This window comes from Dermacentor silvarum, chromosome 1 (genome assembly GCF_013339745.2).
Source record: "Dermacentor silvarum isolate Dsil-2018 chromosome 1, BIME_Dsil_1.4, whole genome shotgun sequence".
In the NCBI taxonomy this organism is placed as follows: Eukaryota; Metazoa; Arthropoda; class Arachnida; order Ixodida; family Ixodidae; genus Dermacentor; species Dermacentor silvarum.
Window position 1 is genome coordinate 8,480,202 of NC_051154.1, and position 17,024 is coordinate 8,497,225.

General features: G+C 49.0%; 1 protein-coding gene across 1 annotated transcript in view; it reads right to left on the reverse strand.

The window, feature by feature from the left end:
- The window catches only part of LOC119456488 (protein FAM184A-like), an 89,810-nt gene that overhangs the window by 18,965 nt on the left and 53,821 nt on the right, over positions 1–17,024 (reverse strand). The window contains exons 3-4 of the mRNA XM_049660941.1: positions 6,556–6,750; positions 6,055–6,182 (exon numbers count right to left, since the gene is read on the reverse strand). Coding sequence (XP_049516898.1) covers positions 6,055–6,182; positions 6,556–6,750 — 323 coding nt within the window. The remainder of the gene's footprint in view (positions 1–6,054; positions 6,183–6,555; positions 6,751–17,024) is intronic.

Below are 17,024 nucleotides of genomic sequence, written 5' to 3' on the forward strand. Positions count from 1 at the left end.
ACAATGAGAATTGCAACCCGCTTAGCCTGCGGAACCCGCCGTGGTTGCTTAGGGGTTATGTGTTGGGCTGCTAAGCACGAGGTCAGGGGATCGAATCCAGGCCACGATGGCCGCATTTCGATGGGAGCGAAATGCAGAAAACACCCGTGTAGTTAGATTTAGGTGCACGATAAAGAAGGACAGGTGGTCCAATTTTACTGGAGTACCCCACTATGGCGTGCCTCATAATCAGATGGTGGTTTTGGCACTTAAAACCCCATAACTTAATTTTTTTCTCACTGCGGTACATACAGAACTACCTACAGGCCGCGAGCGAATACGTCCCCTTACGTCCAACGACATCGACCATGGTGACGTCTTAGCGTTAGAGCGCTGCACGGGCTCGGGCTTACCCGAAAGCCCTGCCCGTGGGCCGGGTCGGGCTGGGTAGGGCAGTTTTTTCACGGGCTTGCGCCGGGCTCGGGCACGGAATGTGCTTTTTGACCCGGGCCTGGGCCGGTCTCGGGTATTTTGACGCGGGCCCAGGCCGGACTCGGACATTCTGGTGGTGTGCACGTAACGTGCAGCGAGTTATCCTCGCGCGTCTCGACTCTGAAAAAGCTGTCGCCCCGGCGCAGCTGGAAGCTCGCAGTGCTACTCCTGTGTACTTCCCTTTTCTTCTGCCGCCGTATTTTGCGCTGTTTGAACAGAATGTAAAAGTCCAGAAAGACCGAACTCGCCTCAAACCAAAGGATGCCATTGTATTCCTTACCTAAATCAATGTAATTAATGCTTTCAGCGCGGTGCAAGCGCGTTCGCGACTTGCTGATTCTTCAAAGGCGAATTGGTAAAACGATAACTGGTAAGATAAGATAATTCGTCACGCAGCTGAAGTATGGCACTGCGTCCATCCATGATTACACGCATGTTCTCAACCGGTCGCCTAGTCGCAGCGCATTACGCTGCACCATGGAGGAACGAGAAGCTTTCTGTCTCCATTGACTCCATCCATGCGCTGCTGCGCTCACGACCGGTCATGGCTGCGCTTTGGCTAGAGTGTACTAGAATACGGTTGAGTGGGACGAGCGGCTGGGGCGGCGCATTCTCTGGAGTGAGGCGCCCGACGTGGAAAATACTGTGGCGGCGCTGCGATAGAAGTGGATTGGGCCGCATCAAGGTCGCGCCGTTGAAAACTGCTGGCGATACTGCTCGGCCGGGTAAGTCGTACTACTTTGCGCGCTGGTATTTGCGTTCAGACCGCTCAAATGGTGTTCATAATTGCATATGACATGTATTTATGCCTTAAGAATAAATTCCTTTCATTCTTTTCCTTATTTTATTTTTTTAAATGCCGCTGGGTGGTCTTTTTCGGTCTCGGGCAGGGTTCGGGCCGAGCTCGGGCCTAAGGTAATGGGGTGGCGGGCCGGGCCGGGCGGGTAACGTAGGTTAATTCCGGGCCCGGGCCGTGCCCGGGTTGCGCCATAAAACTTTTGGTCGGGCTCGGGCGAGCAGCCCAACGTAAAAACGGGCCCGGGCCGGGCTGAAAAAATCAGCCCGTGCAGTGCTCTACTTAGCGTTCCTTTCTGCCTGCTGCCTTACTAAAGGCATCTCATTTGCGTCTCATGTGGTCCGATTGAACAATTGATATGCTCTTGTCTCAGAGAGCAAACGGGAATAGCCGATATTCTAGTTGACATTAACAGAAAAAAAAAATAGAGCTGGGCAGGCCTTGTAATGCGTAGGGTAGATAACCGGTGGACCATTAGACTTACAGAATGTGTGCCACGGGAAGGGAAGCGCAGTCTAGGACGGCAGGAAACTAGGCGGGGTGATGAAATTTTGCCATTTGCAGGCGCAACTTGGAATCAGCTAGCGCAAAACAGAGGTAATTAAATATCGCAGGTAGAGGCCTTCGTCGTGCAGTGGACTTACAGACAGGCTCATGATGATGATGATGCTCGTGTCTCAGCACCAGAGGAAATTCTCCTTCTGTAAGGCACTACAATAGCTTTCGCTACCGCTCCAGAGCCAGTATTGTTGTTCCCCTTGAACCTGCATCTTCGAATAGCCCTTCTTCTAGTCAATCCAGGACTTTCCTCCACCTTTGCAACAGCCATCAACAGCGACCTGGCAACTTCGCAGCAGCAACAGCTACTTTGCTTTGCGGAAGAAACTTGAGTATTTATTCGGTGCCCATTCTTGTATTACAGACCACCTCTGAGGAGCTTCCCGACAACCTAATGCACGGCTTCGTAGACAACTTACGCAGTACAAGCTGGACAACAGCGTTCCATGCCAACGCGCTAACCGTCCTGAAGGTCAACGCTGGGTACCCGTTCTTCCAAGATTCCGTCGAACTCTCATCCTAAAGGCCATTCACGACGATTTGACTGGTGACCATCTTGTTTTTTACAAAACCAAAGACCGCATTCAAGGTCGTTTCTAATGGCCTGGTCTTTAATGATCTTTAAAGATTTGAACATTATGCCATTCATTCAGACTCGTAATAATAATACTGCAGTTCTAATTTACAACATAGCCTGCACTAGCATACCCTTTCCGTCATTGTACCTAAAGTGGGCCCGTAACCCAAGATAGGCGAAGTGCATGAATTTAAAGCCCATATCCAGAAAACTAAAAGCAGAAGCCGGTGGAGGTGCGGTTCCTATTCGTCGAAATGCCTACGATCCGCCGCCGCCGACGACGACGTTGCAAGGAACACCTCGACGATGCCGCAAAAAGAAAAAAAAACGTGGCCATTCGTACGCCGCCTCGAAGCCAAGCAGACGCCCAACGCTCTCAAAAAAGCCCAACGAAGCGACTGTCACAGCACCGGGACAAAGCGACGCAGCCGTGATCCGACGCCACGGCCTAACCGCAACGCCAGGCCGAGAACCACCGACCTCCACGTTCTTATTTATGGCCAAAACGTCATCACCGCCCTAGTCGACACAAGGGCCGGCTACTCTGTGGTCAGTGGACAGTTGGCCACCAAATTGAAGAAAGTAAAGAATGCTTGGGAAGGCCCCCAAATCCGGACAGCTGGAGGACACCTCATAACTCTGATTGGACTCTGCACGGCAAGAATTACCGTTCATGACCAGACCTACCCTGCGACCTTCGTTGTCATCCAACAGTGCTCGCGAGAGGTAATTCTCGGCATGAGCTTCCTGAACCAGATGTGGAATGAAGCTCTGAGCCGACTAAGCGACGTGTACAAGGCGCGCGTCCTGCCGCCGTTTACAGAACGTTCTACGGGTCCCGCCACTGAGATTTCCCTCCTCCTCCCCAGCGCCGCCGTTGTCCTTTCCATCAACGCCATCCCGCGCCACCACTGACATTTCTCTCCTTCTCCTCCCCAGCGCCGCTGTTGCCCTTCCCCTCAGATCGCGAGGGGCAGTATAGGAACGCTGGCATGATGATCGGCGTCGGAGCAAGCTGTGGAAGAAGAACGCGCGAGCAGTGGCACGAGCGCGAGGTAAGCGCCAGGTGAGCTCGCTCACTTTTTCTGTACCTCACAGCGACCTTGAAACATAGAGATTTAAAGCTTAGAAAGACTACGATAGCATGACGACAATGGTATGAGGACGCTGAAATGACGATGATGCAATGATGACAACGGAATGAAGACGACGTATGACGTCAGTCTGATGACACTCTGGAATGAGGACGATGGCATGACTACAACGGCGTGACGACGAGGGCATGACGACAGATAATAAACTTTATTCAGGTCCTGAGGAGCGACCCCCTTACGGGGGAGGAGCCACCGCGGGCCACTCCCACGTCGGGACGGCCTGAGCGCCCTCTGGATGGCGACAATGGGTCGATAATAAAAGGACGGCATCACGACAACGACCACGTATGTATGACTGTATGACGACGTACGATGGCTGGCGACGACGGTATGATGACAATGGAATGAAAACGATTAAATGATGATGACAGTGTAAAGACGGCATCATCATTACGACAACACAGTGATGACGAGATTGTGAATACGGCGTGACAATGATGACGGCATGCCAGCGAAGTAATGATCACAGCGTAATATAGGCGATGAAATGACGACGATTGAATAACGACGGCATGACGACGGCATAATTGCGTTAGAGCTTACGTCCGTGCTTCCGTACGTCACCTGCCAACACCGTGCCGCCTCGGTTTGCTCTATATCCGGGGCTGATTTCCACTACGTTCGGTATACAGGCCAATACGGTGCGCGGGCCTAAGACCCGGTGCGCGGGTCTCAAGTCCAACCTCCATGGAGCGAAAAAGCGACGAACTTTCGGCAGCGGCCGCTCGGCTACGGCCGGCCGTCGCCCGACGTCAAAAAAAAAAAAAAATGACTTCGCCGCCGATCCACTCTCTTCAGATATTCGCCGCCCAGCGAACCGCCGCCGCCGGAAGTCGTCGCGCGCGGCGGAGAGCATGGACCAATCGGGCCACAGCGCAGAGTTTGACTTCCGTCGGCCGCCCGTCGACGGGAGTTTTGGTTGTTGACGCTTGGCTACTGTTCGGCTATTTCCTACCTTCGTTTCAAACGCTTGTTTTCCAGCGCTGTTTCACCTCCTTGTTGGTTGTTCTACCTCAATGTTCTAGTGAATAATATATGGTCACTGATTGCTTTGTGTAGTCTATGTAGTTAGAGGCTTCGCTTCCCGATGATGCTCTGCCCATGCATACCCGCAACATGATGCCTTGCGTACCGCCGTGTTGTGGAAAGGCGTTTGATTGAAGTTTGCAGGGGGTGAGGGAGAGCGAGATAACACGTGTCTTTCAGTGAACCTATCCCCTTGCGTGTTGTGGATTGTGCCGTGGTTTTGACCAGTGCAATGTCCGTCACGAAAGTTTTGGTGCTATTGGTTACGATGGTCTGAGGCCTCTGTGTGATTGGCTGGTTTGCGACTCTTTGTGCAACTGAGGGTTTAAAGAGTCGTCTTTTGGTGGTCTGAGAGAGAGCAAGGAGACAGCAGCCCACGGCGCCATCTCACCACTGCAGACCAGGCCAGGCAGGCAGGGTGCCGACGAGTAGTATGACATCATTTGGTATGTAAGCGTGCACAGTGTAAACTTAAAGCAAAAGCCAAATTAATAAAGCCAGTTATTCCTCTCATCGTCGTCGTGCCTGCCGATCTGCACTCGCCTCCCCCATCATCGTCGTCTCCCTGGTGCGCTGATGCGTCTGAATGTTAACAGCTGCGTCACTTCGCTACGACATGCGAATCTCGGACGCCGTGAGACACGTCGATGCACAGCTCTCGGCGCGATCTGCACCGCACATGCTGGCGCTCATAACCGGGCTATTATGACCCGACCTTCTTGCGATTTGTTTAAAAGTGCTTACTAACAAGATACTATCCACCAGGAATAATCTGGGATTTCGTGAAGTTGTTCTTAATGATGAAACTTTAAAACCTCGAATTAATGATATTCGCGATTTAACGAAGTTTTTCGCTGCAAGTACAACTTCGTTATATTGAGGTTCGACTGTATTTCTTTCCCATGCCTCCTACGTTGCATGGAGATTTGCATTAAGACTTAGAAATTGACTCCAACCAAATAAGAGAATTCATTAGCCCGACGTTTCGGAGCCAATTCGGCTACTTCTTCAGGGGGTATTCTTCGGAGGTGGCGGTGTGCTGCTTTTAAAACGTCCATCATAAGAAAGTAGAGGAAGGGGGAGAGAGCGTGAGGTGGGGAGACACGTAAGGTGGGGAGACACAAGTGCCATGTCAATTGTCTCCCCACCTCACGCTCTCTCCCCCTTCCTCTACTTTCTTATGATGGACGTTTTAAAAGCAGCACACCGCCACCTCCGAAGAATACCCCCTGAAGAAGGAGCCGAATTGGCTCCGAAACGTCGGGCTAATGAATTATCTTGTTTGGTTGGAGTCAATCTCTAAGTCTAAATCAATTTTCCAACCAGACAGGTAATTCTGTCGAAATGTTTAGCTTCAATGGAGATTTGCGGCACTGCCGCCTTAAACGAATGCCTTCTTTGCCACTGCTGCGCCGGCAAAGCCTGTTTTCTTTATGTCATCCAAAAGGGGTCCGGCCTTCATAGGTACTCACTGGTCACAGTGATCCCGGAGGAAGTCGTTCTTGCGCAGGATGCAGTCATCTTCCCCTTGACCACCGACGATTGCACGGCTCGTCATTCCAGGTACACCTGCACTCACCGGCGAGCCCTCCAAAGCAAGCTGCAGCAACAGAAGCGCCACGAAAAAGGTTGTGCAGCCCGATCCACATGCTCTGTATTTGATAGCTCTTGGAATATAGGGAAGTGTGTTGAGTCGCGTCACAGCAAGCAGCAGTGAGTGAACATATTCACCGTGGTCGGTTAGGCCCGTGTACATTTGCTGTAGAGTGCAAGTGTACACTGACATCTGCAAACGCGCAGCGGCTGCTTCCGTATTGAATCTGACGTGGATTGTTTGGGCAATGTGCGACTTGCTTACCGCGCAAATAAACTGGCAACCTTTGCACGTCTGTGATGAAACGCAAACCGCTAGCGAAGCTGCTGTCACTGCGTTGCCAGTGGCAAGTGCCCCTTTTGTCTAGAAAGCGACTCACCGCTACGTGCAGCTGCAAGCGCTCGAAGGCATCCAGCTTGGAGCGCAGCACGATGCTGGCGTCGCGCATCTCGGCACAGAGTGTCACCAGATGGCCGGCTGGCACCAGCTGCCGATGGAGCTCGCCTTCGAGGCGGCAGCGTTCCTGGCGCTCGCGCACTAGCGCCCCTTCCAGCAGCGCCACCTGCCTGCTCACCTGCAAATACCAGTGGCAGAAGCTTATATCGCTGCTGCCGCTTGCGTTGTCACAGCGATTTCCCAGTTGAGAAAGCTTTCGTGTGCCTCGGCGACGGCGCGATTTCCGTCGGAGCGACGCCGATAGTGGCGCCTCTGCGTCTCAAGGTATTCACGCGCCCCCTGCATGGTTACGATAAAACAATCGATAAAACGTCAAATGTTTACATTTTGTTATCTATTTAAAAGTGGAATAAGTAGCAGGCTATATGCGTTTTCAAAAGCGTTATACCTTTAGGATTACTTAGTCCACATCGGCGGAGACGCTGCCACAACACTTCGTAAAATAGACGTTGGGCAGAAAAGCCCCTATTTCGATGGCGTTTGTTGTCGCCCTACCCAAAATTGCTCCGGTGTCTACCATTCCCCGAACAACTTAGCGGAACCCAGACGCGGGAAGCTGCGCCTATCGCGGTGGTCTCGGAGTCAATGATTTTTCTTTTTTTCGCCGAGTGGAAATTGCGTCATGTGAAACAGCCTTTACCCAAAAAGCTAACATGCATGTTCAGAAAATAAATTAAATGTATTATAAGACCCAAAACAGAAACCACACTGAGTAGGCTCATGAAATAAACACCACGTTATATGGGGCTGAAACAGTTTTATGTTACAGCAACGTGCTTAATTCTTTCTTTACCATGAAGAAATGGCCGCTTCATGTAAGCGTTAGTAAAGATATTTAATTGAATTTACCATCAGGGTTACAATAAGAAGCTACTTATAAATAGGAAGCTCATCAAAGCACTTTCCAAATATTTAAATTGCAAAAACGCATTTTAGGGTGTACGATGACATATAATTTATTAAAAATTAACTCTACTGAAAACACAGGAAATGTTTACGATTTGGTGCTTATAACATAGAAAATATTGTACCCCGCACCTCCACCACAATGTTACGCGAAGGACGAGTCAGTAAGACGAGCAACTATTTACAGGTTGTATTTACAACAGCGGTTGCAGCGCTGACCGGTAGCTCGTTTTTCCTCTTCTTTTCTCGAGTGATGGCCCCAGCGCGCCTCGTTCAAACAATCAAATATCACACGCGTGTAGCAATATAAAAGAAGAGTTCCGCCAGAACAGGTCAAGTCCTTTCTCATGAATAGAACCGCTACTATTCAGGTAGGGCAGATTCGGTCGAGCGTGTACGAACTGGGGGCTCGGAGTACCCCCCAGGGTTCAGTCATCTCACCACTGCTCTTCAATATAGTCATGAAGGGTCTTTCAGAAAGGCTGGACGGCCTCCCGGGCATAGGTCACGCTCTGTACACAGATGACATCACTATCTGGTACTCATGGGGCTCCCTAGTGCAAATGGAGCAAGCTCTACAAGCAGCCTTGGACTAGACAGAGGCTTACCTCACGGACACAGGTCTCAAGCTGTCTCCGAGTAAGTCGGAGCTGTTACTTTACAGACCGGCAAGGCAAGGGGTTAAGGGTCTGACACCGCTAGACTAGCTACCCGTGGCATTATACGCGAATAATGGGCAGAAAATTCCTAGAGTCGACTCAGTCAAGATCCTAGGCCTGCTCATAGATGCCAGGGGCTGTAATGCCAGAACAATTACCCACGTTACAGCCAAGACGGAGAACATGTTGAGGTTAATCGCTAGGGTGTCCAACCGAAAGAAGGGGTTAGGTGAGAACAACCTCCTTCGGATGTACCACGCGTTTCTGATGAGCCATATTAACTATGTGGCGTCAGCTATAGTAAGGACCAAAACGGAAAAGACCAAGTTAAATACCCCCATGCGCAAGAGCATCAAGAAAGTGCTAGGCTTGCCGATTTCCACGAGCTCCGACAGGCTAGATCAACTCGGAATGCACAATAACATAGACGAAATCATAGAGGCGCAGGTAACTGCCCAGGTTGTCAGGCTGTCGTCGACCAAGGCTGGCAGGCAAATAAATCCTTGACGAGGTTGGCATGGCTCCTAGGATAATGGAGGAACGGCGAATTACACTGACACGGGAAACGAGAGAGGGGCCCTTCCCGCGAAATGTACATCCACATCATAACGAGGGTAGACGTAAAGCCCGTGCACGAGCCATCTTGAAGAGAGTTAGGGATGACATAAACTCTTCGCTCTTTGTCGATGCGGCGCAATACGGCAACAGGAGAATTTTCGCGTTGTCGGTTATAGACGGGCGGGGAGTGCTTCGCTCATCCGCCTCGGTAAGGGCGGCCACCCCGGGTATAGCAGAGCAAATCGCAGTTACGCTGGCCTTGTGTGACCCAGAGAATTTCTACATTTACACCGACTCGAGAGGCGCAATCGGAGCATTCGAATCGGGTAACCTCGCACGAGAGCCGGCCTCTATTCTAGAGAAGAGGGCTTGCCCCGGTTATCATTATATTACATGGTTCCCCGCCCACATGGGGACGAACGTTCTCGAGGGCTTCCCAAACATCAACGAGGTGGCCCACGACCGTGCGCGAGAACTCACGCGCCGCGACGGTCTGGAGGCTCCGGAGGGGCAGGAAGGGACTCAGCAGAACGATCCACTTCTCACATTTAATGAAATTACTAAACATTACCAACTTGGCAGGAGAGTCTATCCTCTTCCTCACCCGAAGCTCAGCAGAGGTCAGTCAGCTACTCTTAGAATGTTGCAGACGGGATCTTTCCCGTCGCGGGACTTCCTTAGTAGGACATACTCAGACGTGGACCCTGGTTGTCCCGACTGTAATGAAACCTTTTGCTCTATGGCTCACATGCTCTGGCGATGTCCCGCGTTACCTAACGACCTACTCTCCAGCGAAGCCGAATGGGAGGAGGCCATCAGAAGCACGGTACTCCGAAAGCAAGTCCAGGCTATCCAGAGGGCCCAGGAAAGGGTGGAGCGTCACGGCGTTCTGTCCTCTACGTGGGCGTGTCTGTCTGTCTGTCTGTCTGTCTGTCTGTCTGTCTGTCGGTCGGTCGGTCGGTCGGTCGGTCGGTCGGTCGGTCGGTCGGTCGGTCGGTCGGTCGGTCGGTCGGTCTGTCGGTCTGTCGGTCTGTCGGTCTGTCTGTCTGTCTGTCTGTCTGTCTGTCTGTCTGTCTGTCTGTCTGTCTGTCTGTCTGTATGTCTGTCTGTCTGTCTGTCGGTCTGTCTGTCTGTCTGTCTGTCTGTCTGTCTGTCTGTCTGTCTGTCTGTCTGTCTGTCGGTCGGTCGGTCGGTCGTTCGGTCGGTCGGTCGGTCGGTCGGTCGGTCGGTCGGTCGGTCGGTCGGTCGGTCGGTCGGTCGGTCGGTCGGTCGGTCGGTCGGTCGGTCGGTCGGTCGGACGGCCGGCCGGCCGGCCGGCCGGTCGGTCCGTCCGCCAGAACACATCTGATCACTAGAGGCCGGATCTTTAGGCATTAAAAAAGCGCGTTTTAGGCGCCAAAAATAGGCAGACAAAACAACGTTTTAGGCCTCCAACGTCGTAAATATAGGCACAATAAATTTTTACATAAATGCAAATAATTTCAAACGAATACGTGTGCGGCCTATATCTACAATAGGAAATCAAGAAATGTTATTGTCTACGATAGCACAAAGGCGCCAACAGTTGAACATAGCCATGTAATTGTCCCATAAAACTACTGAACTAATGTCGATCAATTGGCTTAATTCAATAAGCACACTGCTCATATTCATGTTCAATGGCCACTGTACTCGACCGTCGCATATAGTGAAACAGGCATGAAAGAGAATACTTGAAAGCTGGGAATACTGATTTAATAAACCGATACTTAATCTCTGTCTGAAGCAATTAAATTAAAACACAACAAAAACAGACGAATAACAAATGCAAGAGAGACTACGATTTATTAAGAAATTAGCATGTTCTTACATGAGGACTGTTAGGTACAACTCTTGGCAATTTTCTCATATACAATGACATAATCCGAATTGTACAGGCCAGACGTCCCAACACTGCCAAATACACCTCCGCCCATTTGAAGTGCACATCTTGAAGAAATCGGTTTGGAGAGCACGCGGAACGTAGTCTAAGAATCACTGTTTAGATTGTGGAAACAATACCAAACTACCACCATCTCCAGATTTTTGGATTCAAAATTGTGCCTGTTGTCACTGAGAATGATCTCGTACGCTGAGGAGGAACGCCCGACGGCGGTGAACACCTTAAAAACTAAATTACAAACAAAACAAAAGCCGCGTGCACATCACATTTTCCTTTTGCTGTTCACACTCCTTTCCCCTGACGGCTCTCCGCGGTTTCGCATTCGCCAACCGCTCGCGCAATATCAGCGCGTCGGCGTATGCTGGCCGGCACGTCTCATTTCAATGCTGCTAGCAGTTGTCTTCCGGGAGTTGGTTGAACTAAATAAAAGACTAGGTTGAACCCCATAGAGTTCCGAACAGTCAATGGTGCCCAGTAACATGAATAACCGTCTCTAACTGCACTCGAAAGCGAAAATTGAGGCTAAATAGTGTTCATATAGGCGCCGATATTGAAAATAGGCATTTATAGGCATTTAGGCACAAACGCCAAAATAGGCATTTATAGGCACTATAAAAACACTATAAAAGCCCTTCTTAACCTCTAATTCATGCTCATATATCAACGTGGGGCGATAGGAGCGCATTGGACAAAAAAGGCATTTGCCTAAAATCCGGTCTCTACTGATCACAGTGAATGTGGACGTTATCGCGATTTGCATTGAACCACTGTAGCGACACACCGTACTGGCAACGCCTAAACGAGTCATGTATGAAGCTTATATGCGGCCGGGCTCTTTTCTCGCCATTGCGATGATGATGATGACTTATTGGCATCCCCTTTGAAACGACGCGGTAACGAATCGTCATCTAGCCCGATTGAGCTAATCAGATAATCTCTAAATGCTTATCAGTCCAGCATTTCGCCTACATCTCCTTAGTATTTTCTCAATTAGAACCTGTATCTACCTTGTACAGTTACCTGAGCCTGTAAACTATTCGGTCCCATGAATATCTTCTCTGCACTTTTCCCCCAATACTCTAAACGTCTCTTGCCCATCTCGACTGCTGACTAGTTAATGCTGCCAACAGCTTTTAATACCAGCGGTTCTGGAAGGAGGACGTCACCTACGGGTCTGGCTGGGTGGATTATTCCATTATGATGTGCTGAGTGATCTCTGGATATTTACTGCAGCATACACATGCCTCATCTAGTTCCGAATATTGGCTCCGGTATGTTTTGGTCCTTAGGCAACCAGCTCGAACCTCAAATAGCAAGGCACTGCCCTTTGTGCTATCGTACAGATTTTTCCTTCTAATTTCTTTCTTCTCATTCTTGTAAATCTCCATGGTCCTTTTTGTTTTCATTCTTTGCATCCAATTCACGCTCTCTATTTCTCTCACTTTCTTTCTGATGACTCCTGGTTGTTTATTTACAGTTTCGATTATCCTGTACTTGGTTGCCAATTTCCTTGACATCTTCCTCCCTTCTGTGTCCACGCTTTTCACGTACAGATACGTGTGCACTTTAGCCGCACATTTATTTTCATCCATGTTCCTGAGCCTTTCTTCAAAACTAATTTTTCTCTGTGCTTCTCTGACTTCAAAAGAGGCCCAACCCATGTCGCCCTGCACTGCCTCATTTGTGGTATTACAGTGGGCTCCCAAAGCCAACCGGCCTACTGATCTTTGGTTAACTTCCAACCCCGACAAGATATCCGATTTTAAGCATAGAATGGCATTTGCGAATGTTAGCGCTGGCACCATTACTCCTTTCCAGATTCCACCCACCACCTCATACTTATTGTGGCCCCACAGTGCTCTGTGTTTCATTATTGCTGCATTCCGCTTCCCCTTTATTTTCAGATTATCTTGGTGGTTGCTTGAGTAATTCTTTCCTTCGTTTATGTGTACGCCGAGATACTTATAATACTTCACTATGGGTATTACTTGCTGTTGAATTGACACCACGAAGTTACTCGTGTGTTCATTAAAGATCATAATTCCTGATTTCTCTGTGCTAAACTTAAGGCCTAGATTTGTCGCTGCATTCCCACAGATATTCGCAAGTATCTGAAAATCTTTTTATTGTCCCCTAGTAGCACAATGCCGTCTGCGTACATCAATCTAGGGACCTTCTGTTGCATCATTTGTCCGTTACGCATGTAGGATAAATCAAAACCTAATTCGCTGTTTTCCAGTCGTCTTTCTATACCCTTAACGTAAAGCGTGAAGAACAATGGTGACAGAGCTTGAATCCTTGGTGAATTCCCACCATTTCATTACCTTTTCGACCTTCCCATACCACTTGTACTTGATTGTCTCTATATATCTCCCTCAGCAGCTCCACGAAATCGTCATCTATGCCTTCGTATTGAAGAATATCCTATAACAATTCCCTGCCTACGTTGTCATAAGCTCCTTTAATATCAAGAATTGCTATCGATAAAGGTCTTTTCTGAGCTATTGAATCTCTATGCACTGAGTTAGTACAAACATATTATCCTCTAAGCGTCTGCCTGGCCTGAACCCATTCTGTAGTTCCCCCAGTACATTGTTTTTCTCCACCCACTTCGACAGTTCTAATTTTATGGCTTGCATTGCCATTCTATATATCACCGACGTTACTGTAACTGGCCTGTACGAGCTGGTCTTATCCTTATCTCCTTTGCCTTTGTAGATGAGATTCATCTTGCTTTCACGACATCCAACGGGAATTTTCTTGGTTCTAATCAATTGCTCTATGACATTAGTCAGCAGTACCTTGCTCTTTGGACTAAGGTTTTTGATTATCTGTATTGGGATTTCATCGGGTCTTACTGCCGTGATATTATGGGACATTTTCAGCTGCCCTTTTCCAGTAAAAGCTTTCTATGATAAATTTTGATCTCTCAGGCTTCTCTGTTGTTGCCGGATCTATTGTCTGAACTACGCTTTCTTTCGTGCCGAAGTTATCCCTAATAAAACATGTGATGTATACTGCAGCGCATTGTCTCATTCGTAGATGTTACCGTCTTCATCCCTTATCGCACTTATCACACTGGATACGCACGCGCCATTTAGTGGCCCCACAGCAAAGGTCGTGCGCGGCGCGTGTGTAAATATATACGGTGTTTTTTTATATTATTATTTTGTTTGTATTATACATACTTTTTTTTTACAAAAAGGCAATGAACGTTGCGAACATTACTTTTTCGCAGATAGTTCTTCGGCGAAGCCGTTATACTTTGCAGCTGATAATGTATCAGAGGACAATTTACAAAAATAATAATTAACGTTTTAAATTCGAACCTTTGGGGCAGTTGTTTGAGTGGGAAGTTCGGAGACAGTCACATTTTATCGCAACCCCATCTTTTTTTTTAATCTTCAAAATCACACCTCATTAAAGAAATTCATCATCGAATTTCGAAGCTCAATCCAGGTAATACCGAAACCGAGCTCGTCGTGTGCGCAGAAAAAGCGGCCCCGACATCCGGTGACGAAAAGCGCGGCGAAGCTTGAAACTGAACGTCGCGGCCATTCGCGGTAGATTCTGACACGGCGCGTTTTGCCAGGCAAGCATCGAGATTCGTCTCAAACTTCGACCCGGGGCGTTTCCACCTGACGTAGCTGCGGCACGGTTTCAATATTGCTTGGAATGAGTGTTGAAATTTGCTGATCAATGTCACGAATTAGGCGCAATTTACAAGATTTTAAAAAATAGGGGCGCATTAAAATGTCTGCCTCTAAATGTGCCATATAAACAACTGCGTCCAAGGCTATCTTAAAATAGTAATTAAAATTTTTGATTAATAAGTCCTTCGATACTCACGTTATTAAGCTGCAAGGTGTCCGCCTCACCGAATAACTTATCTTCAAAAACGCCCGTTCGCTACGCTAATAGCCTTTTTATAATAAATCTGTATAGTCTAAAAAAAAACACCCTGTATATGACACGGGTTCAATTCCGCTCAGCACCGGATAAACTGGAAATCATCATTATGTCACTGAAGAGCAGCACATGCCCCAAGTTGGTGGCAAAGAGGTACGCTGAAGAGCGGCACACCCAGTGACCCAAGTTGGTCCGACGGTTGGTTTCGAACCTGGTTCTTTGAGCCAGAGTGTCGAACCGAAACTTTTTTTTCCGGTTTTGGTTCCGGTTCAGCGAAAACGGTTCAGTTCTAGTTCTACTCCGTAGATGAAAAAATAACGGTTCAAACCGGTTAGAAACGATTCAAGTTCGTTTGCATAACAGAAGGATATTGACAAGAAAACAGCCTAAACTTCATTTGTACAGAAACCCGACAAGAGAGAGAAATAACATATATTTCCACCAGCCAGTTAACGCGCAGAAGATGGTCTTTCTCCGCAGCGCCTCTATCCGTCGGCCGGGATCGCGAAGGACTCAGCGGCAGCTAGAGCTTGGCTGATGATTTCGCGTTGAGTCTTGCTCTCCGGATTGCGCAGTAAGGCCTCCCAGGATTCCATCGTGTTTGAGCTACCATATAGTGCTTCGCACGTCCACATCATGTGTACGATATTCGCTACTACATTGCAGAATCTGCACTGTGGTTTGAAGGCTTCTGGATGGAATTTACTGTATAGCGCGGGAAGACCCCTGTCTGCAGCTTCCGCCATGCTACTTCATCTTTCTTACTGAGCATGCGGTCCGCCACCGGAAAAGCCTGTCTGCTCATTCTGTGATGCGTCGTGATTTCCTGATAGGTTCTCTGTTCCTCAGTCCTGTCTACGTCCTCAGCGGGTGGAAGTGCCCCAGGGGCCAATGGGAATGTGAGACGGCGGGCGACCTTGTGGGCTTCTTCGTTTCCCCTGAGACCCTGATGCACGGGCGCCCACACGAGCAGTAGTCGCTCCGTGGGCCCCCTCGCTCCATTTAATACTTGGGCGGCGGCTGCCGTAAGCCGTCCTGATTCGTAATTTTCGATCGCATTTTTGGAATCGCTGATGACCACCTTGACCCCCGGGTCAAGCCTCTACGGTTGTGACCCCGCTGAACCTACAGCGCGACACCGGGAATCTGTCCTCCTTGACTGCTACCGCCACGTGGCAGTCCTATCTCTATATTTCGCCTCGTCCACGTACACGACGCCGACCCTGCCTTGGTACTTCACCTGTAAAGCCTCCACTCTATTCTTCCTTCTACCTTCGTGAAATTCTGGATTCGTGTTTTTAGGTAGTGGCGGAACATTAAATTTGTCCTTGACGTGCCGGTCTATATGCCGCGATCGTCTTTGCTCCTGCTTGGGCTGATATCTCAGGCTCTCCAGTACCCTTCTTCCTGTCTTTGTCCTGACTAGTCGGTGATGCTGCGGCGTGAGCGCCACCTCAACGAGTTCCTCAAGCGTGTTACACACTCCGAGTTGCATTAACCTCTCCATGGACGCGTTCGGAGGAAGACCAAGCGCTACTTTGATGCCTTTCCGTATTATGATTTCAATTTTCTTGCGTTCCGATACCCTTAGTCTGAGATAGGGAACAACATACACCCCTCTGCTGCTGATGAAAGCTTGCTCTAGTTGCCGCAGATGACCTTCATGCCAGATTGTCTGTTTGAGATCCTTCTTATGAGGCGACACGTTTGGTTCGCGCTGGTTTCCACTCGCAATATCATGTCAAAGTTTTGACATCCGCCTGAATAATTAGGCCTAATACCCGAATTTTTTCTACCACGGGGACCTCTTCTCCGTAGACATGGAGGTGGATGTTCGCCTTATCGATCCACCCATAGCTCTTCTTTCCAGGTGGTCTTAGAAACAGAACTTCCGACTTTTCTGCCGAGCCCCTAAGCCCCTTTGGTTTCAGGTACTCTTCTATTTGTTCGTATCGCAGCTTGCAGAGATTCCTCAATCTCTCCGTCACTACCTTTGCCCATAATGTTAGGTCGTCGGCTTGTATGCTGTGACTGATTCCTTCAATCGCCCTCAGTTTCTTACGGAGTTCCATCATCACCACATTGAAAATTGTCAGCGATAGCACAGACCCCTGGGGCATCCCTCTGTTTCCTAGTTTTATCTTCTCGATAGACTCTTCCCCCATTTTCAGAGTCGCTCTCCTAGCCGTGAGGAAATCCCTGACATAGTCGTATATTTTCGTGCCCACATGAAGGGGACTCAGGTTCTGTAATATAGAGACGTGCCTGACGTTGCCAAAAGCTGCGCAACATTGAATCCCAAGATGACTCTCGTGCCCCTTGTGTCTTTATCTAGGACTTGCTCTTTTAGTTGTAGCATTACATCGCAGGCCGACAGCCTCAACCTAAAGCCAAACATGGTGCCCGCGCACAAACATCTGTCCTCCATGTACTTATTGA